General features: G+C 40.9%; 1 protein-coding gene across 3 annotated transcripts in view; it reads left to right on the top strand.

Annotated features, from left to right (window-relative positions):
• The window catches only part of LOC123518176, a 273,942-nt gene that overhangs the window by 150,914 nt on the left and 98,042 nt on the right, over nt 1-24,986 (top strand). For all 3 annotated transcript variants that reach the window (XM_045278865.1, XM_045278866.1, XM_045278864.1), the window contains exons 6-9: nt 5,638-5,835; nt 6,788-6,939; nt 22,603-22,747; nt 24,829-24,959. In XM_045278865.1, the coding sequence (XP_045134800.1) occupies nt 5,638-5,835; nt 6,788-6,939; nt 22,603-22,747; nt 24,829-24,959 (626 nt within the window). The remainder of the gene's footprint in view (nt 1-5,637; nt 5,836-6,787; nt 6,940-22,602; nt 22,748-24,828; nt 24,960-24,986) is intronic.

Here is a 24,986-nt window from a genome sequence, read left to right as displayed (position 1 = left end):
ATATATATACACATGGACATACAATCGTGTTCCTGACTTGTGTAAAATGGAATTTGTGGTCCGGTTGTCATCGGAGGCAAATGTGTTTTTAGTGGTGCCAGGATTTTAATCTCGAGAGGGCCCCTGTCCGCCGCATTTTTCTCGGCACTGCGGCCTGGAAAGGTATGGTGCAACGGGCAGCATAAAAGTGACTTTAAACCTCTCAACGCATGTAAGCAACGAGGATTGCCAAGGGGCGAACGGAGGTCCTCCTGCCACATCACAGCCCTGCTGTTTCTTTGCACATCGTATCTGATTATTTTTCTAGCGGAGAGTTGGAAGGGAGGAGAGATATGAAAAGCGAAAAAAAAGAGGATGAAGGTTGATAGAAGTAAATGAAAGAGGAAAGAGGAGAAAGAGGATCAGACCCGAACGGAAATCGAAGAGGAAAGATACGAGATGCGCGGATGAGGAAGGAAAATATGTAAAGGAGATAAGAATCCTTGGGGCATTTATTACGAGCACTGTACACTGGCCTCACCTCGTTAACGTAGCGGGACAAGGAAGTGAGAACCAGGAAGTGACGACCGTGGCCCACTTGTTTGTGTCTTGGGTGGGTAAACGCGATGATACAGGCCTTGGTGAGATCGCTGGGACGTGCATGATTCCTCTCCGTCGGCAGCGTGTATCAGGGAGACTGAGACACCTCCCAAGGGTGCATGACGGGCGGGCTTAATTACAGTCCTAATGAACATAACGAGCGTCAGGATGACAGGATGGTACCACGGCAGGCACGGGGACGGAAACAATGAGGAGTGAGATGACGGCAGATGAGCAGTGACGTGTATTCTGAACCATTATCTTGATACATAATGCAGTGTGTGTGTGTGTGTGTGTGTGTGTGTGTGTGTGTGTGTGTGTGTGTAAGCTGGCCTCCTTTTTGTTTTGTTTTTTTCTGGCCAGCTCATCAGACTGATACAAGAAGACTAATTTTGCATAAATTTGAGGTTTTGTCAATCTTTTTTTATCCAATTTTTTCTTTTTCTTTTTTTATGTTGGTGGGGACTGTTATCTGCAATGTGTGAAAATCAGGGAATGAGAATTGTTCGTGTCTCCGAGGAGGGAATCAGGGCAGAGCTGGCGCAGGTGGGAGGGATAGAGGGTGCGGGAGGGGAGTGGTGATGAGAGGTGAGCTGCGCAGACCAACAACACTCTGATTAGTGATTATCCAGGATGTGACATGAATTTTGAATGTATTTATCGTGCTATGTCTTTATTTTTGTATGTCTATTTTCTCCTTCTCCATCTCCTCTCATATACAGATTACTTGTTTTATTTCAACTCAGCTGTTTTTCTATTTTCCTATAGAATTTATTTACATATTTGTCTCTCCATCATTTCATTTTTATAATTGTGTGTCAGTTTATCACCCAATTTGTATGTCTGCCTATCTAGCTATTGTTTGTGATAGTTTTTTCTTAAATATTATTGTCTCTGGCTATCAATCTATACGTCGATCTATCTATTGTTCCATCTAAAAGTCAATCACTCACTTACTCAGTTAATCAATCAAGGACTGGAACTCTCACAGGAAACTCCTACCTATAAATCCATACATAATTCTATTTTCTGATCTATCCATCTGTTTCGTTTCCTATGTACGCTTTATAGTTCAACATTTATAGACAATTTTTTTTCTGTGATTTATCAATATATTTATAAAGAATATTATCAGACAGTGTCAACTAACTGTACGGATCAATGACGGGTCATCTCTCGGGGTTTCTGTGCGAGTTTCATTTCTGATCTTGTCCTTCTCTTGTTGATTTCACGGACAAATCCTTGCTCTTGGTCGATGATTACCGTCATATTTTGGTCGATAATATATCATTGTTGTTTGGTCGGCACATAGTGTCTTGATTTGCTATACAAACATGCCGTGAAAGAAAACAATATTACCAAGGAAAAAAATTTCAAGATCTCTGTAGTTATTTTTTTTTCGAATCAGGAGGGAATAAAATATAGTAATGTAAATGGTAAAGTGTAGCGATGTGGGAAAACAGAGGTCAATACGTAGGGGATTTAAAGGTTGAGCAAATTAAGTGAGTAGTAGCTAAAACTTTACCTAATACTTTAACTTCCTAAACATTTGGTCACAAGAGACAAGACACGTTTAGATGGTGAAGGTCGTGGAGTACGGTGGAAAGCGGTGATGTGGAGGCAAAACAGTTTTACTTCACTCGTATATGAATGTCAAATATCACGTCCGTGAACGTATAGAGCAGCCTACCTGGAAATATACAAACATGTAAACAATGATAATAATTTTCCTTTCCAGTGAGACATAAATGGCACAGTGAAAACATGCAACATTTGTACAAGGTAAATATATATAATATATATATATATATATATATATATATATATATATATATATATATATATATATATATATATATATATATATATATATATATATATATATATACGATATATATATATATTTTTTCAATGAACGCAAGAAACGTAAAGTTTATGGTCCGTCGGCTTACAATGAACACATTACCAAATGGTTCAATTCAAAACAGTTATTATCTTGGAGTTCTCATTTTCCCACGCCATGTTTGTAAGAGACAAGAATCTATTCATGGCGATGAGGCGACCTACCTGAGTTCCCAGAAGGTTGCCGGCAAGACGCGAGCCGCACTGATCCCTGGAGCCTTTGCTGTCTGAGTGGCAGGAATGTCCCTTTGGATTTCCGTAAGCCACTCCACTTCGTGATTAGTTTTCCGGTCTCGAGATTCCTTTTGTGTTTGTGAAAATTTCGTGCATGGTCTCGTCTTGAAGTACGAAGAATACCAAACACTATACCTTAACTTATTCATTTCCGAAACAAATAAATAGATAAACATATAAAAACGAAACCAGGTAATGCCACTATATGTCAATTTTTTCAGTTTCCAAGAAATGAGGCATCCTTCACGAAGAAAAACAGAACAATATCCTGTTACATATATTGCACACAACAAACAAATATAAAGCACTGATGAAGCAAACGAGGAAATGTAGGTATGGTGTACAAACGTACGCTGCATGAACCATCATGATCTTTCCTATGCTTAGTACAGAGAAACAAAAAGAAACAAAGCATACCTGTTGACCCTTACGAAGCTGTTTGTGAAAATAAGGAATAGGAAGAATTAGACAACAGAATAAAAACTGGACATGTTGGCACTACCATAAAATAAAAGTATATGTTGATGGTTAATTTCTATAATAAAAGTGAACAATAAGCAGAAACGTCGGGTGAAAGGACAACGACACTGGAAACAAAACCAAAGCCATGCGGGAGCAGGCTGGAAAGGCTGGATCATCACATTCCCCACTGTGAATTACAGCAATACATGGAAGCACAAATATTATTGGAAAACATTAGCGCAGCCTGAAGATTAATCTATAATAAAAATACCATTTCCACGAAATATGAAAACACATGGTCATTACCACCGCAATTTGTCATTAAGAAATTTTCGCCGAAATGAAATCACACAATACTAAAATAGAAACCTGCATAATTATCTGGAGAGTTCACACACACCCACACACACGCACACACACACACACACACACACACACACACACACACACACAGAGAGAGAGAGAGAGAGAGAGAGAGAGAGAGAGAGAGAGAGAGAGAGAGAGAGAGAGAGAGAGAGAGAGAGAGAGAGAGAGAGAGAGAGAGAGAGAGAGAGAGAGAGAGAGAGAGAGAGAGAGAGAGAGAGAGTGTGTGTGTGTGTGTGTGTGTGTGTGTGTGTGTGTGTGTGTGTGCTATGAGTGCGTGCAAGCGTGCGTACATGAGTGCGTGCGTGCGCATGAGGCTTCGCATGGGATGGATGTGAGGACAATGATAATGCTAATTGCAGGAACAACAAGACAGGCAGGTAGCTGACAGCAAATAATGGGAACGCACCGCATACCCCTCCCTTCCCCATCCCTTCCCTTCCCTTCCGCTCCCTTCCCTCCCCCTAACGAACCACCGTGACCCGCGTAATGCCCTCCCCTTCTTTCCCTCATTATCCCCCCTTTCCTCCCCCACATTCCCTCCTTTCCTACTTCCCTCATGGCGATCATCAATCACAATACAATTTCTTCCATCTAATATTTCTTTACAAGGAGGGAACGGGAGGTGCACTAGGATAGAAGGCAGGGAAGTGAGGGGTTTGAAAGGGGTAAGGACGGGAAGTCAAAGTATATAGGTCGAGAGAGAAAAAGGGAAAAAAGAAAGTGGAAAAAAAAATGGCTAAAATATGGGAAGTCTATACGAGGGACGAAGAGCTAGACTAGAGGAAGTTCGAGAAGGAAGTTGCAAGAATTTGAGGGAGACGTTGTAGGAAGTTGGTGCTGTAAGTTGAAGGAGATAGAAGAGGAGCAGGAGAAAGGGAGCAGCAGCAGCAGGAGGAGGAGGAGGAGGAGGAGGAGGAGGGGGAAGAAGAAAAAGCAGAAGGAAGAGGAGGAAATGAATGAGGAGGAGGAAAAGGAGGAGGAAAGAATTAATAGAAAAAGGGGAAAAAGCATATGAAAAAAAATAAGGAGAGAGAGAGAGAGAGAGAGAGAGAGAGAGAGAGAGAGAGAGAGAGAGAGAGAGAGAGAGAGAGAGAGAGAGAGAGAGAGAGAGAGAGAGAGAGAGATTACATAACATCTTTCTTCCCTGGTGACGTGTGACGGGTCCAGAAAATGCTACATTGATATATACTCCAGGCATGATTTTAGCAATGGGCACAGCTGAAAACTTTACTTTAAGCTCCCTAACGAAACTTGGGACCCAGAAAAGTATTACCAGGAAACCCATCTAGTGTCAAATAATTAAGCAGTTGAACAATACATGAAAGTAGATGAGAGGAAAAATATATGAAGCCACATTCACCACAAATTTAATACACCTTGTTGTGATGTAGGCAAAAAAAAAAAAAAACACATAATCCACAATGGAAATTCGCTAAGAATGAGCGCAAGAGAGGAGAAGAGAGAGAAAAAAGTTTGGAGGAAAGGAGGAGGAGGGGAGGTACAGTAAGGCTTAATTAACTTACTTTTATTATTTCTTATCTTTTTTTCGCACCCCAGTTTCTGCGCGTTGGCATAATCTGATAATCGTCTGGGAATCATGAGATTAGGCGGGAGATGCTTTTGGGACGCCTCCTCTGTGTGTGTGTGTGTGTGTGTGTGTGTGTGTGTGTGTGTGTGTGTGTGTGTGTGTGTGAGAGAGAGAGAGAGAGAGAGAGAGAGAGAGAGAGAGAGAGAGAGAGAGAGAGAGAGAGAGAGAGAGAGAGAGAGAGATAACTGCGTTCCTTTAACAGGACTAATGTACCCTTCTGTGAGTGTGTGTGTGTGTGTGTGTGTGTGTGTGTGTGTGTGTGTGTGTGTGTGTGTGTGTGTGTGTGTGTGTGAGAGAGAGAGAGAGAGAGAGAGAGAGAGAGAGAGAGAGAGAGAGAGAGAGAGAGAGAGAGAGAGAGAGAGAGAGAGAGAGAGAGAACTGCGTTCCCTTTAACAGGACTAATGTACCCTTCTGTGTGTGTGTGTGTGTGTGTGTGTGTGTGTGTGTGTGTGTGTGTGTGTGTGTGTGTGTGTGTGTGTGTGTGTGTGTGTGGTCGTTCATTTCAGAGCCGCCGCCGGGGCTGGTGTGGGGCGGCAGCGGGGCGGGGCGGGGCGGCGCGGTGCAGAGTGATGGCTCCATATCCAGGACAAGACTCAGCATAGTAGCCTCCCGAGACTCTGCCTACACCACTATCACCTGCTCCACCACCAACGCCTCCTCCATCGCCCCACTCCACACCGTGTCCACCATCCTTAGAGTCAATCGTGAGTAGTGTATTATGTGTGAGGTTTTAGCGGAGTTCGTCTGGTACGTTCATTGATTTATCTGTGTTTGCTTGCCTCACGAATCAAATCCATATTCTTAAATGTTCCAATGTGTGCCTTCTGCCTCTTACTTTCAACGTGCTCTAGTGGAAGTTATTGGTGTTTTTAACGTGTTTCATGATTCTAGTGTTAGTTTCATAGGGACTGAGCATCATTAGTGAGAGGAAATGCTTACGAGATCCCGGTCCATCATTCCAATGGTCTTCGAAAATAGATTTAGTGAAGGCAGAAAGCATATAAGAACTAAAAAGTCCCTCTCTACCTTCTACAACATTTATCTTTGAAAATCAAGTCCTGTGACCTCCTGAGTGTATTAAAGGCTATAAGGAAGTTGTGAGCAGATCAGAAGACTCATGCAAGATTGAAGGAGGGCATAAAATACCTGAAATGAGTTTAGCAAGTTAATAGTCTTACAATTATACTCTGTACTATGCATACTCTGTCTTTTTTAGCTCGCTATTCGGTGCTCACGTGCTCTCAGTAGGATCCAATGTCAAACAGCAAATATGAAAAAAAAACTAGTATTTAGTTTTATTACTTAAAGAACAATAGTTAAAATAATCTTATGGTAAAGAGAAATATAGCGTTTAGTAATACAGATCAGAGAAAGGGTTTGATTTATAGTACCTAGTTACCTGTTCAGAATCTTGTTAAGCCAGATAAACGTGAAGTAGAGAAAAGAACCAGGAAATCTTGTAACATAAGTAATGGCGCAGGAATTATGTTGTTAAGCTTTTAATGTGTAGGGATAACTTGGTCATCAGGTGCATACAACAAATGGAACACGCACACACATCAGCATCCACACATCTACTCCCAACACCCACACACATCCCCTATCTTCCCTTCCCCTCCTACATGCACTTATAATGTGATTTTCCATACGTCTCAGTACCGCCACTGGAGGTGAAGCTGCAGGCACCAGGGGCGTGGGTCAGCGCAGGCCAGCAGAGTGTTTTCAAGTGCAAGGTAACGGGGTCTTCTCCGGAACCTGTCGTGCAGTGGTGGCTCGGGGGGCGTCAGCTTATCCCCAGCACTCCGTCTGTAAGTATCTCCCCTCCCTCCCATCCTTTGTCTCCCTTTCCGTTTAAAACACCTCTTGTCACTTGCATTTTCCTTGCTGGCCAATACATACATCTTTTTCAACTACTATCCAAATCACCACCAAAACACCTTCCCTTCTCGTCTACGTAAAACACCTTCTATTATGTTCTCTCTCAGTACTTTCTTCCAAGACTTTCAAGAAAAAGTTCAATCCCTAACTGTGTGCAACCCTTTGAAAAGTAGTAGACACCCGTATTGTAAAGAAATGCACAAAGGAAACTTACCCGACACAGCGCTACACATGAGTGATGGTGACAGAAAACGTGTAATTTTGCATTCAGACGGACATGGACTGAGACAAGATCCTATTGACAATCCCACTCTACTCCGTTCTGCCATTTAAACCATTTTACTGATAATTCTTGAAACAGACACAATAGTTGGTATCTGTTCGGCGTTATGTACTGTTTTGCTTGGCCCAAATACTGTTAACCCATACTCTTTCATAGCCGCTATCTGAGTTTGTATTATGAAAAAACTACTCGACCCTTTCACTACTGTCAAAAGGTTCCAATTGAAGTTACACGAGTTCACAAGTCCTTTTACGATTGTTGTGACAAAAAAACACCTGTGAATTCATAGTAAGAGAAACGGTCATAGAAATCTGTTTAATTATCCCCATGGCTTTAAAAATATATAGTAGTAATGATAGAGCAGGGAGTTTCTGATAGGCAGGAAAAACGTTTGCCCGTAGTAATGTAGATACAGCTGCATCAAACTTCTTCACCCTAAACTTACTCAACTCCAGCCAGACATTAAAGGTAAACATAAACAAGCTTCATCTATCTTATTCGATTCCAATGGCGTCTCAACTACGAGAACCTTTCCATGCCAAGGGAGGAAATACGGGGCTTAATTTCACTTTCCTCTGATAAAGGAAAAAATAGGAGAAAATATACAATGATCAATTTTCACTCTCTCTCTCTCTCTCTCTCTCTCTCTCTCTCTCTCTCTCTCTCTCTCTCTCTCTCTCTCTCTGCAAGCTTGCCTGTCACTGGAGTGTGGTTTCGGTTCCCGTCGGCTACATGGACCAAGCTTTCTCTATACAGAAATTATGAGCGCGATTTTGTGTTGTCTGCCCTTTTTAATTAAATCAGTCAATCAATCAATCAGTCAGTCAATCAACCACTTCTCCCTGCATTTCTCTCTCTCTCTCTCTCTCTCTCTCTCTCTCTCTCTCTCTCTCTCTCTCTCTCTCTCTCTTAGTTGTAGGAGGAGAGTAAAGGCCAAAGAGGCAGGAGGAGGACTCTTGATAAATGAGTTTCCCGCAACCCTGACTGTTCATGTTATCTATCTCACACAAGAAAGCAACACCCATCCCTACCCTTCCCTATCTCTCTACACCTACTACACCCACCAGTCTCTATCCTCCTCCTCAGATTACTTTTACCTTCCATCTCACTTACGTAACATAGACGCTGTAAAGAATATTGGCCCTTCTCCTTCATAATAATAATAATAAAATAATGCTGCTGTTGATAAGAGGAAGACAACAGAGACAGGAAAGAAAGGAAGAAGGGAAGAGGAAAAAATGAAGGAACTGAAAAGGAAGAATAGAAATGAGGAGGAGGAGGAGGAAAAGGGAAAGGAAGAAGGAGGTAGAACACAAAGAGATCCAAAAGAATAAGCAGGCACCCAAATACCTGTTGTCTGGAGGATGTGTGCAAGCAAGAGAGTAAAGGCGAAGGCTGGCATGGAAATTTTACTGAAAAGGTTAAGAGAAAAAGAAAGAACAACAATTCTAACTTCTATAAATTAGGACCAGAAGGAGAACAAGGACGAGGCCGAAGACAAGGAGTGAGTGAATTAGGATGAGAGGAAAGGAGGGAGGGAGGAGGAAGGGGATGGACAGTTAAAGAAGAAGAAAACAAAAGAATGAGAAACGATAAGAACGAGGAGAAAAGAAAGATGTTACTGTTGAAGAAGACAGAGCAAAATAATTAAAGGAAGCATGATGAAGTGAATTTCGTGATAAAGTTAAGAAAGGTAAAACAAATAAAAAAAAGTGAAGAACAAAATATGATGGTCTACAAGTGAGGGAATGCTGGTGAAACACAAACACAACGCCGCGGTGATGATAGTGTGATGGAGCTAAAAACTTCCACTAATTGAGTTTCTCGAGCCAAACTAATCCCCACCTGAGAAAAGTTTGGAACAAGACCTACTACGAGAAATTCTTCTTCTTGGGAAAGTCTGCCACCTCCCGGATTCCACACACACCACACACACTGCCACCGTGCCTCCTGGGAATCGACCAGGGTGAGGCAGCGGTAACTTCCACATACGCAGATAGTTTACACCTCCAATAACCTTAAAACCTATCCTAATTTTCTTTTCTTCAATCCATTAAGTGATGAAGCATCGTGTGTTTCGAGTTACTGACCCACTCATGTTAAGTTACCCAACATAAAGATTCTATGTAATTGTAACCACTTCACTACATGGTTTATTCTAATATAGCCAAACATATCCTGAATTATCTTGGATGAGGGAGAATTGCTTAAGGAGAAATCTTTTGGAAGAAATGTCCGTGGGGAAAAGTTTCACTCCAAAATAATTCCCTTCTCGTGGTTAATCCCTGACTCTGACTTTGCATAATATGACTTAATCCATCAAGTGGTAAATTATTGGTACTTTAGAGGATGCATGTTAGTGGAATATTTGTGGGGGAAAAGTAAACTGGAGAAAAATGGCGGCATGCAGTGACAGACGACCAACATCATTAACGAACAGAGAGGATGCATGAAAAACAAAAGGAAACGTTTGAAACACGGGAATATGAAAGAAAAAAAACAACAACAACATTTAAATGGTGAGACTCTTACTAGAATGAACCAGAACTAAAAAAAAAAAAAGTATTGAAAGCAGAGGTTATAAGGAACAAAAAGAACAAAATAGCAAGGTGGTGAGTTAGAATATACGAGTTAGGCAAAACAAGAGACAGTACTGTAGTTAGATTACTTTAAATCCACCCCTCTTTTGACACGCATCTATACCTCTCTATCCGTATCTCTCTACATCCGCATCGAGCGAGAGCAAAGTGATTGGTGACAATGAAATATAGACAAAGGATTCGTAACAACATTCCATTACGTAACACTGTACCTGGTTTTAAATGGTAATAATATTCAAATGGAAGGTTTCTCACGTTGGGTTGGCTGGATGCTCGCAGATGACTGGAAGGCAGCGATGGCAATGGCACTGACGAGGACATGTAAGGGAAGTGTGTGTGTGTGTGTGTGTGTGTGTGTGTGTGTGTGTGTGTGTGTGTGTGTGTGTGTGTGTGTGTGTGTGTGTGTGTGTGTGTGTGTGTGTGTGTGTGTGTGTGTGTGTGTGTGTGTGTGTGTGTGTGTGTGTGTGTGTGTGTTTTCAAAGCAGTATGTGCGGTGCGCTACTTACATATAGACAGAAATACAAGTTTTGTTCAGTCGAACAAATTCTGAATACGAATGAAGGTGTGATTTATCAGCGCTAATCGTGCAGCGCTCAAATTGCTGTTCAAACACACACACATCTGGATACAAAATTACACAGAACCGGAGCTGCAAGTAACGGTGATAGCTATTTTACTACACACACACACACACACACACACACACACACACGACTGAGGAAGATGAGATATGGATGAATAAAAATAAAAAAGCAAAGAGAAAAGAAAGAGAACAGCGATAACATAAGCAAAGCATTCATTACTGCATGACCTCGGTCTTGTAACTAAAAGCTTTAAGTTCTCTATATGCGCTCCTACAAAATGGCGAGAATCAAGCCGCAAACCAACAAGATAACAAGAACACCAACGCAACAACCTACCGTGGAACTAACCATTACTCCTTCACCACCACCACCACTACCTCCCATGACCACCACCACAGATCACCACTATTACATCCACCACCAAGCAAAACCACCATCCATACATCACCGTAATGCACCACACCACTACCTCCTATACTTTTCACTCGCCACCACCACTACCACCACCATCACCACACACTATCCACTTAGCGCCACCAACACCCCATCGTATACCATAACAGGGGCCACCACACGCCAGACACCACTCTCCCTCCTGTCGTCCTTGCTTGGTTTATGCTACGAGATTATTATGTCAACAAGACTCGGGGAAGTTGTGCTGTCCCTTCACGTGTCCCGAAGGCGCTGGAGCGGGCTGAGAGTTGAGTTGGGCTGACTTAAAGTAGAACACTCTATTTGAGAGGCTGAGTACCATCGTTGGAGTGGTAATTTTCGGGTGTAAAGGTCAAACAAAGTGTTCTCAATAAGAGGGTTCGTCATTCTGTTTCCTTAGTGTTCGGTGACATCAAAATGAGTGCTGGGTGTTTAGTTACTGGTTACTGATATAAAATCTGGTCAAGTCAGTTATTTTTTCAGAGCTGTACTTGTTAAATATTCAGCCAGTCATTATTTTGCTTGTCACTCTGCTATTATAATTATGTGTTTAAATCAATCAATCATCCATAAAAATCTGGTCATCTCAGTTATCAGGATTGCAGTCAGTCCTCCATAACAGACATACAGTCACCTATTTATTTTCTAGTCACCTATAAGAATTCAGTTAGTAAGACACCTGTAAACATTCATTCAACCAACCATTTATCGGTACACTTCAAGTCATCTACTTAACTGACCAGTCATCGAAAAACACAGCATTCTGTTTAACGGCCAATAGAACATTATGAACTCCTATCCATTTCTCGGCAGCTATCAGTTCTCCATGTATCACTAAGTCACCCACAACAAACATTCAAATATCCACACACCGGTCAGCCAGCCAATCACCCAAGTAAACATTCAATCACTCTCTAACATTCACACTCTCCACCAGCTCTGAACCATTAACATACCAGTCAGTCACGTGTGTTAAACATTCAAACACGCACTTACCGATCAGCCAGCCACAACAAATATACAATCATCCATTCACCAACTAGACAGATATTACAAACATTCCATCATCTAACATTCACTCACATCAGCAGTATTCAATCGTACTCCCAACCCTATACGTGATTGAAGTCAATCAGCTTGCCGTCTACTCACCTCGCCATCTACTCAGCGCTCACTAGATATTGGCCACATAAGCAACAATAATCTTTTTGAAGACGTTACCTCTTTGATAAACTACCTTTAGGAGTATTTCTTGCTATTACCAACCACTTCTTCAATTGTGGCCACTTGCAAGGGCTCTCCTCAGTGGTGGAAGCTAAGAACTCTTTGTACCGTTGAAAGAATGTTAGTTCGCTGATTAACTATGAATGCAGAACGGGTAAAGGAGGTATAAGGGAAAGGTAAAGATGTAGGTAGAAAGGTAATGAAAGAGGGGAGACAAAAAGGGAAAGAATTAAAAAGAGGAAGGGAAGGATAAAGGGAATTCAGTAGTTAAAGAGGATGAGAGAGAGAGAGAGAGAGAGAGAGAGAGAGAGAGAGAGAGAGAGAGAGAGAGAGAGAGAGAGAGAGAGAGAGAGAGAGAGAGAGAGAGAGAGAGAGAGAGAGAGAGATGAAAGAAGGGTTAATTCTCACAAGTACACCACCAAGACTTATAAAGTAAAGCATATCATACTTTTTATTCAGTGCTTCTATTCATCTCTTTGTTAGTTGCTCTTCATCCTCCTTCTCCTCCTCCTCCTTCGCCAATCTCCCTATCATACCCTCATTCTCCTACCCTGTCATCCTTTTACTCTTCTTTTTCTTCTTCCTCCTTCTCTTGCTCCTCTCGTTCCGGTTCTTTCCAATCGGTATAGCTGATACATATTTTACAACTCGGATAAGGAAGAGAAATCGAGGGAGGCGGGTTATCTAGGATCGAGATTAAAAGGAAAATAGTAACTTCTTTTCTCAACAGGAAAGGGAGGAAGCCTTAAACCTTTGACGAGATTAATTAACAACCAAACGTGAAACCGCCGAGGAGCTACAAAAAGGTAGCCTGTTATATAGATTGGCTACGAGAGAAAGAGAGAGAGAGAGAGAGAGAGAGAGAGAGAGAGAGAGAGAGAGAGAGAGAGAGAGAGAGAGAGAGAGAGAGAGAGAGAGAGAGGGGGAAAGCACGCTTTGAGATTGATTGGTTATTAAGATAAAAACACTTCTGAAAACACTTCACTAGGTTATGGAAGGTATTATTAGAAAGATCAATGAAGAGCTGTGCTGAAAAACAGGAGAGAGAGAGAGAGAGAGAGAGAGAGAGAGAGAGAGAGAGAGAGAGAGAGAGAGAGAGAGAGAGAGAGAGAGAGAGAGAGAGAGAGAGAGAGAGAGAGAGTGTGTGTGTGTGTGTGTGTGTGTGTGTGTGTGTGTGTGTGTGTGTGTGTGTGTGTGTGTGTGTGTGTGTGTGTGTGTGTGTTTGCCCCCACAAAGCAATAATTTTCAGTTCAGTCCAGATAGCCTTTATATCCTCGTAGCGGAGCGTGGCATGTAATCCATCTGTGTTGGGCAAATTGTTGCTAATTTGCTGCATTTCTTTGTTCAGAGTACTTAAATTACACCGCATACCCTGACACAAGGATATTTAGTACAGTTTAATGGTACAAAATGAGGTGTTTTTCCTTTCTTTATTTGCATGTCTTTCTTTTTCTTTATGTTATTGTTATTTTGGTATCAGTTTTGCGGTTAGAGCAGAGTGGTGGTGAGTGCCAAGGTACAGGGGTATTCTGCCTTGATAAGTGGAAACCCTCGCACATTCATGGTGTTGTATTGAATGTTCAGTGGGAAAATTGTAGCAGGAAAAATATTGGCACGAAAATAATTGTAACATAAAAAGAAGACACGAAAAATAGAATTCGTTTGGAAATAGTATCATGGATTTGGAAAACGCTTGGTTTCATTAAGTTAGCATATTTTTTCTAAATACTTAACAAGATCCTAGAATATTCAGTTTATTCTTACGTTGTACAATATAACATTCTGCATGTTTTTTATGTACCCTTATTTCCCTTTCAATTACTTTCTTGCATTCATTTTGCTGACATTAAACAGATTAATACATTGCCTTACTGTTTTTTTGTATGTTGTAATGTGATCTTGTATTACCTGACAACTAGATCTTCTCCCACATCAATGATTTTCTTTTAATAAGGAAGATTATCTGACCTAAGCTCCAGATGTGATTACCCTAACGTCACGTAATAACCTCGTAACCATTCCAAACGTCCACTTCCGCAGTTACTTACATTACTGACACATTCACTTAACATACCACTACTCACGCAAGCTTCGCCACTATATGCGAGGCACAGCTGAAAAAATGCAATGTTTACCACTGATTTATAAAAAGAATAAGGAGAAATATTAAAACGTGCAGAACATGAGAACTTATTACGTTCTTGAAGCTAAAAGGAATATTCTGTGATTTTTTTTCTCTTTGATGTGCCCAGCAAGACAGTCAGGAAAGAAGCTTGAGAGGCTTTTCAGTGTTGCAGAAATAATTTCTTCCCAAGTCTTTATAAGTGTGATCTTGAACAAGGTTATTCATGATATCCGATTTTCGTTTATTTAGGTGTAAAATGGTGCATAGTTGTTCTGTTCGTTAGGAAAAAGAGAATAACCTGGTCAGTGAATGGAGGATGAAATATTAGTGTGTAAGACAGTGAACCATATCGTTTGTAGTGTGATATAGTATTCCGCCATGCTGGAAAGAAAGAAGAAAAAATGTCAATCCTGCATCTGCCGACGGAGTCTGGTGGGTTACCAAAGTTTAATCAATTTTTCGTTTATCATTTTATTTTTACTAGACACAAGAAGAAATACCAGTTTATCAAAATTGTAATAAGAAAATATATTCACGTCATAATAGTGTGGGACTGTCACTGCTCTAGTACACTCGGGGTGATTGCCTTTGGACTGGCACACAGTGCGGGATATATTGCCTGTCACACAACATTGCCTCGTCCCTTCAGCACACCCGCTTCCATTACTGTTTCTTGTTAAATCACTCCGTTCTTGTGTTGACGTTCTGTTAGCTTTGGTTTCAGCTTTGATAAGCAGGTCAATACATACTTGCCGTTACTACTTTCTTTTCTTACTATCGTTTTGGTTGTTTGGATGCTAAACGCACATTATTTCAATCACAATACTAAGAAAAAGAAAGAGGTAAATGAAAGAACTAAATTTAACTAAATTAAATTTAGCCTTCAGTATTGCGAGGCTACCTCATAATTCAATCCTACGGAAACCTGGCATCCTTTGGACTCTCCTATTGCCAAGTACGGCTCCTCAGTACGTTGCTGCTTTGCACGTATCCTGCAGTTTTAGTGATGGGCAACGTTTATATCCCGAGGGGTTAAGATGTTAGTTCGGTACGGTTTCGTGATGCTTCTTTATTTATTGATATTCAGTTTTAGGGAAAAAAAATGTGATACGGCCGTTCCTAAAAAATAGCCGAGGAACTAGAAAAAATCAATACAATACAATATATCAGAGAGAGTGATAACCAAAAGTAAATTCTGACTTTAAGAGAAATGATTTACTGAATAAATTATACAAAAGGCGATCGTTTTCCGTCACGGTGGCTACACTTCCTCTTAACGTTGTCAGGGTCAGTAACCTGGTGGTCCTTTCAGATGTACGACGAAAAGGTGATGAGACTACACCGGTCAGAAGATTGGGTTTAATTGGAAGTCTAAAGCTGAAGGTTCCATCATCCTCTTCGACTTTTTTCTCTCATTCTCTCTAAGCACATTATAAACATCAACAGTCATGTACATCCTGCTTACTGTACTGAAGTTGTGTCTGCTTTCAAACCACTCGCTATGTTTGTCGAAGTAAGGAAACTTTTTGTACTTTATAATCTGATAACAGATTTATGAATTCGTACGTAATTTGTTCTCTAGCCGGGCAGTTAAAAAACTATTTTGGAGCTGTCTAGTAAATCAGGCTACATAACTATAGTCGGATGAATGATCAAATTTCGTTTATTTGTGCCAGTAAAGTGTGCATCTTCAGGTGGTACTGCACTTGTTCGATGAAACGTTGAAGGTTGAACTCTTTCAACTAAGTTTTAGAGAATAGTACAGGTGACAACCCTGCACCGTTTTAGCAATGGCGTTGTTTAGTCTGTTCACGCGATGCTCTAAAAGTCTAAGCCCACGTATTTTAAGCCGAACATCCGGTGTTTTCGGGCAGGAAAAAAAATGTTACTCATAATAATAAAACATCAGACTGTGCAACAAACTGGAGCCAGACGTGTAGAGACCCGGCCAAACTTGACTTAACAACTGGTCTTTTCAGAAGCGGAAAACGTCCCTGGTACTCGTAATTAGTATGGCTTCACGCACATCAGGGAATTATGTAGTGAGGTCATAATGCCTCTGCTGTCCTGGTGATGGTAGTGGTGGTGGTGGTGGTAATGATACTGTAGGTGGTGGCGGTAGTGGAAATGATGGTGGTGGTTGTGACTGTGGTGTTTGTGGTAGTAGTGGTGATGGGGGTAATGATGGAGGTGGACGACCGTATTTATTTAAATTCGTAATGTGTGTGTGTGTGTGTGTGTGTGTGTGTGTGTGTGTGTGTGTGTGTGTGTGTGTGTGTGTGTGTGTGTGTGTGTGTGTGTGTGTGTGTGTGTGTGTGTGTGTGTGTGTGTGTGTTTAATGACTCCTCATCACCAGAGCAGCAGCAACCATGATTTCACTACTGGCATTATCCCAACGTTATCCTCTCGTTTGTGTTGACTATCTGTCTATTCTAGGCTAACTGCTAAACACTGTCAAGTTTCCCGCGCCTTGTTTCACCACACCGATGTTAAATATTTCACTTCAGCTGCTCCATGGATGACGTATTCTGCCCATGCCTTTTACTTTTCTAGTCAAAATGTCTTCGGGTTCCTGATATTGTCTTTTTCTCTCCTGCGTGTTGTAAAAAGCAATTAATTTTCCCATCCCCCTTTGAATACTAAGCGGCTTATTTTTAGGATTTCCGTAATGTTTCTTTCTAATATATGCATTAACACAAGTAAGATGTTTGTAAACCTTCTTCAGGGAAAGTGGGAAATTACTTTTTATAATAATGTTTTCCTAAATCCTCAGACCGCTAGTGCTTCTTAGGCTTAATAAGAAGTTACGCAGATACAAGCTTGGAGAATAATCTTGAAAGACACTACGTAGAATAAAAGGGGGAATGAATGATCGAGTTGTCCAAAAATTCCATTACATGTGGTCAGATTGTCTTAACTAACTCGATAGTCCATTAGGTGAACATATGAACTCCACCCCGCTGTGCATAACCACTACTAGGAAACCTTACAATGTCATCACTAACAGAACACAAGAGAATAATGACGAATTGCGACACTGCTAGATATAATACCAGCATGATCCGCCTCGCACGGAGATAATAACTGAAGGTAAACATCACCTTTAACTTTCGTGGCCATCTCTTTGTTGTCCGGGATAAAAATAAGAAAAAAAATATTTATCAGTAATTGTACCGTCAAGGCCTCTGAGGGTGTGCGGCTCCTATTCAGTTTCACTCTATTCATTCCAGGGAGCGTATTCTTTTTTTCTGCTTGGTTCGGTTTTTTATTTCCTGAGCCTGTGTGAAGCTCCTTGTATTTTTAGAGAGAGAGAGAGAGAGAGAGAGAGAGAGAGAGAGAGAGAGAGAGAGAGAGAGAGAGAGAGAGAGAGAGAGAGAGAGAGAGAGAGAGAGAGAGATGGCAGGAGGAGAACGTAAAAATATAACCAAGAAAAGGAATAGCTGATGTCGTGAGAGAGAGAGAGAGAGAGAGAGAGAGAGAGAGAGAGAGAGAGAGAGAGAGAGAGAGAGAGAGAGAGAGAGAGAGAGAGACTATATAGACAAGTAATAAGAACACGGGGACAGATGCAACATAACACAGGAATCACTGGAAATTAAAGGGTACCACTTCAATTGATGCTAGAGAATAAAACAAGCAGAAAACAGAGGGACGGAGGCAGAAGCAGTAAATAAAACGCACGAACACCACAGGAGACAGGTAGAGAGAGAAAAAAAAGAACAGAAGTAGGAAGGGGCAACGAGGGTTTAAACAAGGACAGTAGGAATAAAGTACGAGCAGAACAGTTGGGGAAGATGCGTGTGTGTGCGTGAGAGAGAGAGAGAGAGGGAAGGGGAGCAGGAACGAAGCAGGAGAATAATGGATAGAAAATGAATGGATGAAATAAGAGAGCCTTGTAGTTCCGATGGTAAAGGGATCAAAATCAGGACGAAGAAAGAATGAAATGAGGAAAAAAAATAAAAAAAGAAGGAAAGGAATGAAGAGAGAAAGGGGTCAAGCTCTCTAAATAAAGTAAGGAAAGAAAGATAGTGAAAGATAGATGGTGAGAAAGTAATGTATGAATGGAAAAGAAAAGATGGACTCACTGAATGAATGAGCGAAGAAATGAATTATTTGTCTACCGTGAGGAAATATAAAAGAGGAAAATGAAATAAATAAATTCGAGATAAGAATGAGAAATAAGATAAAACGGGAAAAGAAAATGAAAGGAAGAAGAAAGAAAACATGAAGGGAATGAAAGAATAATGAAGTGGTAGTAAAAGAAATAGTGCAGTAAAGAAATAAAAGATGAAAGGAAGCAAATAAAGAAGACCGACAGAGTGGAGAGCAATCTAGATGAAAGAAAAAAAAAAAGGAAGAGAAGAAACAAGAAAAAAAGGAACTAGTAGGAACAGATTTGAAGTTAGCAGTAAAGCGGAAGATGATGAAATGAAAGGAAAAGTGAATGAAGAAGGAGATAAAGGAGAATCGCAATTATGAGTACAGAAAAAAACATAATGAAAAGCATTAATGAAGAAATGAAAGAGAGGAAGACCAGAGAGAAGGAAAGACATATGAAAGGAAGGAAAGACCAGAGGTGGAATAAAGGAAAGAAGGATGATTAGATGGAAAGAAACAAGATTAGAAGAAAGGAAAAGTTAAGCTTAAGAGGAAAGAAAGAAGGAAAGGGAAAAAAAGGTAAGAAGGAAGGGGAGAAAAAGGAAAGAAAATCAGGTTAACGATGGAGAGTAAAGAAAATATTACGAAAAGAAGGAATGAAATGCTGAAATACATGATAAGGTCAAACTCAAAAATGAAAGAGAAAGATGGTGACAGAAAAGAAGGAAGCAAGCAAGACAGGAGAGAAATAATAAAAAAAAAAAAAAATAGGATACAAGAGAAAAAAAAGAAAAGTAAAAAAGTTAAAGAATAAACGAAGGATGAAAAGAATAACCACAAAATGAAAAGAAGCATGCAAGAGAGAAGAAAAATGTGTAAAACAAGGTCATATAAAGAAAAAAGATAAAGAAAAGAATGAAATCAAGGAAAAGTGGAATTACGAAAAAAATAGCATAAAAAGGAGTGAAGGAAAAAGGAAAGGTGAAAGAAAAATAAACAAAAAGGCAAGCAAGCAAACAAGGAAGTAAAGATAAAATAGTTAACTGAATGACGAAAAGAATACGTCGAGAAGAAGAATAAAATGAAATAAGGAAAAGAAAGGAAGGAGGGAGTGAACTAAGGAAGAAAACTTAAATAGCAAGCACTCAAGCAAGGAAGCAAAGAACAAAGAACAAAAAAGTGAAAAAAACGGAATAATTGAAAGAAGAATGGAATAACAAGAGGAAATATAATAAAAAAAAAGAGAGAAGGAGGAAGGGAAGGAAGGATGAGGTCTTGGTGATAAGGAGTAAAGGAGTAAGGAGGTGACGCCATTACTTTAGAGGTATTGACAGATGAATCAGGAAGACCAATGACCCGCGACATTACTTCCTCTAGTCCCTCCCTCATTCCCTTTCTTCCTCACGACTCTTCTTTACGACCTCTCTCATTTTCTTTCACTCATTTATTAATTAACTTCAATCATTCAGTGGCTCCTTTCTCACTTTCTCTACCACTCTCTTTTGACCTTCTCTTTCTCTCACTTCCCCTCCTCGGTTTTCTCTCTCGCTTTCTCTCTCTTTCTTCTCCATTTTCAGGGATTGATTAGTCATTTGCATCCTGTGTGTGTGTGTGTGTGTGTGTGTGTGTGTGTGTGTGTGTGTGTGTGTGTGTGTGTGTGTGTGTGTGTGTGTGTGTGTGTGTGTGTGTGTGTGTGTGTGTGTGTGTGTTATAAAGAACCTTGCTTGCTTCTATGTGTAAAGACTTATTTGTATTTGTTTTACTATTATGCTTTTACATTTATCAACAAACGGTATCATCAGTAACTACTACTAATACCACTATCACGCATACCATTAACCTTACCCCCTACTACCTCTACTCAATGTTACTGCTGTTGTTGCTACTATTAATACTGCTGTTTCTTCTATTTCTACTACTACTATTACTACTACCACTACTACAACTATTACTATTACTACTGCTACTACTACTACTACTACTACTACTACTACTACTACTACTACTACTACTACTACTACTACTACTACTACTACTACAACTACTACTACTACTACTACTACTATTACAACTACTACTATTACAACAATAACAACAACAACAACAACAACTACTACTACTACTACTACTACTACTACTACTACTACTATGTGTGTGTGTGTGTGTGTGTGTGTGTGTGTGTGTGTGTGTGTGTGTGTGTGTGTCCATCCATCTTATCTCTCTCTCTCTCTCTCTCTCTCTCTCTGCCCTAGTAAATACAATCTCTACCTGCTAAAAGTCTGCTGGAATGTATATTGGACATCTCCTAGTGCACTTTTTTTTCACCTTCCTTGGCGTGCTTGGCCTATTTTTACCCATTCACGGGGGTTGCGTGTCCAGGGAGCATCTGTTACACTCATCCACACACAGCCACGCAATGTTACCGTAACGAAAAAAAAAGGCCTCATCATTGCAATTATATCATGCATTCTTTTTCTTTTTTTTTTCTTTTACGTGAAGAATGCTCAGTCCGTGCTGGAGTATATTTACACGCGATTTTAAATATTTTATCCCCGGTGTTGCCCTGCCAGGCTCATATTACTCAATTTGGCTTGTAGTGCGGTGAAAGTTACCCGCGTTGCTCTGCTGTGCCATGTTTTCCCACGCGTAGTTTATTAATAGTAGCACAAAGTTTCATCTCATACGCTCTTTGTAGCCCAGCCGGTGTGGTGGTGCCTCGTTCCCTCTATGTATACCTGTGTGCTGATGGAAAAAAAAAAAAAACTATAAATTTTGACAGCACTTTACTGTAGAGTGGATGGATATTTATGTTTTTTTTTCTTTCGTAAATTGGAACACATCTCTCTTCCTTCAGTTATCTATCTGTGTGTCTGTCAGTCTATCTTCGGGTGTATTTCTGTCTGTCTCTCTGTCATTACTTCCGCTCAAAACTGTGGATAATTCGAGTGAAAGTAAGTAATATATAGATAACTAAAGTACAGTGGACTCTCTCTCTCTCTCTCTCTCTAAGCATACACACAGCTATTACAGGCTCAGGGTCACTTGGTCTATGTATTGAGTGGCATCGATCTGGGCACTATACCGGTCCCTCCTTCATTTCTCTCGGTAAACAGATGGTTGCCGCGTGAAGGTGTTCGGTGTCTTCTTACATCCACTCCTTTGTCATTAGCACGGAAGGTCGATACTAACTGTCTGACCAAAGAACTAGCTCTATTCTGTCCTGCACCACGTTTCCAAGAAGTGCTTTTGTGTTGTGTTGTGTTGCAGCCATCCAGCCCTGTCATGTCCTACCTCTTCTATGTGTCTTCGTCTTGCCTCTCTCTCTCTCTCTCTCTCTCTCTCTCTCTCTCTCTCTCTCTCTCTCTCACACATACCTTAACTGTATGGCCCTGCTGCTGTGGCTATGTGAATAATTCAATCAACTAATCAATCAATCAATCAACCTAACACTTTTAATTTCTGTCTGTCAGTCTGTTCTGTCTCTCTGAGAGAAAATAACGATAAGTTAATACAGTTGCTGTCTGGTATTTTTAAATTAAAATGACCCAGATACTAGTATTCATTACAATTAATAGATATTTTAGATAAGATTCATAAAACACGCACCAAAAAGGTAATTAAAGAAAAGTGGCCACACCTACTGCCTGATCGGCCTCACCAGAAGCCTTCGTCACATTGTTTGCTTTGTACCCGGATTACGCTAGCAATGAATTCACACAGTGCCAGAATCCGTCCTTTTGTGCTAGCTTTGTAATCTCACTTACCAAGAATAATAAAAATCCAATGGAAACTGATTGAATAATGCGTGATGAAAATTAATCGACAAAAATACTTTTATGCGAGCACATACATACAGAGCCAGCCCCACAAATATACACACTATTTCATTAAACACTATACGGTAAAGGTATTAATAAGATTCTATATAACAATAAGCGTGTATGCGGTGACACAAACCTCGCGTAACATGAATTAAAAGCAAAAATCTGCATTGATGCATTGAACACATACAATATCAAGCTTTTCTTGACCTCTGTGATACAAAAAAAAAAAAAAAAAAAACCCACATGAATAACGACAGCAAACTAATAACACACAAAAAAAAAAACAAGAGAAATACGGATTACACAATTGATTCACCGTTATCAGTAGTTTCTCTACCTTGGTAACGTCCTGTAAATGGTTTTCCATTAAAATTTTTCCCAGTTCTCCCTCCTGACCCTGAACACCGCGCCCTCTCCCGCCTGCAGGGGTTCGAGGGCGTGAACGTGAGTGTGAGCGAGGTGCGGCTGACACTGGAGCCCGGCGACCATGGAGTGCCGTTGGTGTGCAAGGCGTTCAGCCCCGCCCTGCCCGGCACCGTCCTGCACGACCAGCTCTCCCTCGCAGTCCACTGTGAGTATACCTAGGTATGTACGGAGCCTCCCACCACCTTCACCACCGCCACTACCTACACCACCACTGCCATCCACTGCATCGTCATTATCACATCTATCTACACGCCCACCACCATTAGGTTTCTTTTTATATCAGTCATCACCGCTCTAATGATACCAATGAAAGAATGTCACTAGTATATGCTATTTTTCATTACCAATATAACGATCACCTGTGCAGTCATCATCTACATCACTACTGTCACCTATCTTAGTTGTCTTTGTTATTCCCATTAGTATACAGTGAATTCAATATTTCACATTGTTTGCATTACCAAAATTACTCACTTCCTGTGTGTGTGTGTGTGTGTGTGTGTGTGTGTGTGTGTGTGTGTGTGTGTGTGTGTGTGTGTGTGTGTGTGTGTGTGTGTGTGTGTGTGTGTGTGTAATTCACCTCGGTCGTCTACTGGTCACCCAGCCAGTCTTCCCCATTACGGAGCGAGCTCAGAGCTCATAGACCGATCTTCGGATAGGACTGAGACCACAATACACTCCACACACCGGGAAAGGGAGGCCACAACCCCTCGAGTTACATCCCATTCCTATTTACTGCTAGGTGAACAGGAGCTACACATTAAGAGGCTTGCCCATTTGCATCGCCGCCTCCGGGATTCGAACCCGGACCCTCTCGAGTGTGAGTCAAGCGTGCTAACCACTACACTACGCGGTGTGTGTGTGTGTGTGTGTGTGTGTGTGTGTGTGTGTGTGTGTGTGTGTGTGTGTGTGTGTGTGTGTGCTGCCCTATCACGACTCTCTCACACTTGTACTCGGCTTACAATTACATATTACTTCCATCACCGGCATCACAATCTCTGTCCGAAGTTTTATTACAGACATTATCATTTCCGCCTACCTCCATTACATCACTGAGGACTTCATTAGCTGCTGTCACTACAACCATTAGTACCATCATAACAGACACCATTCTCTTCAATGCGTCACATCATACATACAATGTCCTTCTTTTCCTTAACAAAAATCGTTAACCCCTTCAGTACTGGGACACATTTTTACTTTGAGATTTGTGTATGATTAGACCATTTTATTGACATTAGGAAGGGTCTATGGAGGTCGGGAGATTAATGGCCACCGTCTTCACAATTTTATAGGTCAGAAGATTAATGGCCACAGTCTTCACTCTTTTAATTCCCACATGAGTTTCTGTAGCTGTATAAAATCACCAAATAGTAACCAGAGTGAATATGGAAACGAGTCATGGTACTGAAGAGGTTAACATCATCATGTACCAAAAGATATACTAGATTTCACCACAACATTTCCAATACTAACTACCCATGTCACACAACCACTGCAACCATCACCACCACTAACACTGGACCCATCAACATTACCGAGACCTTGATAAGAAAGATTCAAATAATTGTTAGAATAATAAGACCATTAAAGGTCACAATAACTTTCACCATCGTCAAAAAAGTAGCCGTTGATGTCACTAATGTCACCAACACTACCATCACACACGGCCGACCACACCATTAACATTATTTATCCATAACTATTAGCTGCCCTTGCAAAACGAGCATTCACATCTTTCACCACCACCATCATTACCACAAACACCACCACCACTACCACCATCGCCATTATTATCACCACCTCATCAGAATACAAACTTTCTCATATATACTCACACACACACACACACACACACACACACACACACACACACACACACACACACACACACACACACACACATGCACACTTGACCTTCCGTATATCCTTTGGAAAATATTTACGTATTCAATGATCTGTGTAAAATATACGGCGAGTACTAGAATGTGGTACAGATATGTTACTATATTCCTTGACCATTTCTCTCTCTCTCTCTCTCTCTCTCTCTCTCTCTCTCTCTCTCTCTCTCTCTCTCTCTCTCTCTCTCTCTCTCTCTCTCTCTCTCTCTCTCTCTCACATCTATAACCACGCCTTTGCAAGTTTTCCAATATTCCTTGCTTGCTTACTTTTGCTGCTGCCACTCATCTCCAAAAGGCCACAGTTCCCTTTTCTCTTCTCCCTTAGTTCTTCCCGTGGCCACCAGCACAGTGGAGGGCGGGGGCATGCAGGCAGAGGTGAGGGAAGGAGGTTCCATAACCTTCGTCTGTACTGTCAAGGCGAATCCAGACGTGTACAACATCACCTGGTACCATAACGTGAGTTTTTGCCTGTCTACCTGTATG

The sequence above is a fragment of the Portunus trituberculatus genome, chromosome 43 (genome assembly GCF_017591435.1).
Source record: "Portunus trituberculatus isolate SZX2019 chromosome 43, ASM1759143v1, whole genome shotgun sequence".
NCBI lineage: Eukaryota > Metazoa > Arthropoda > Malacostraca > Decapoda > Portunidae > Portunus > Portunus trituberculatus.
Note: the sequence above shows the minus strand (reverse complement) of the source record. Positions and strands in the feature narration are given on the sequence as shown.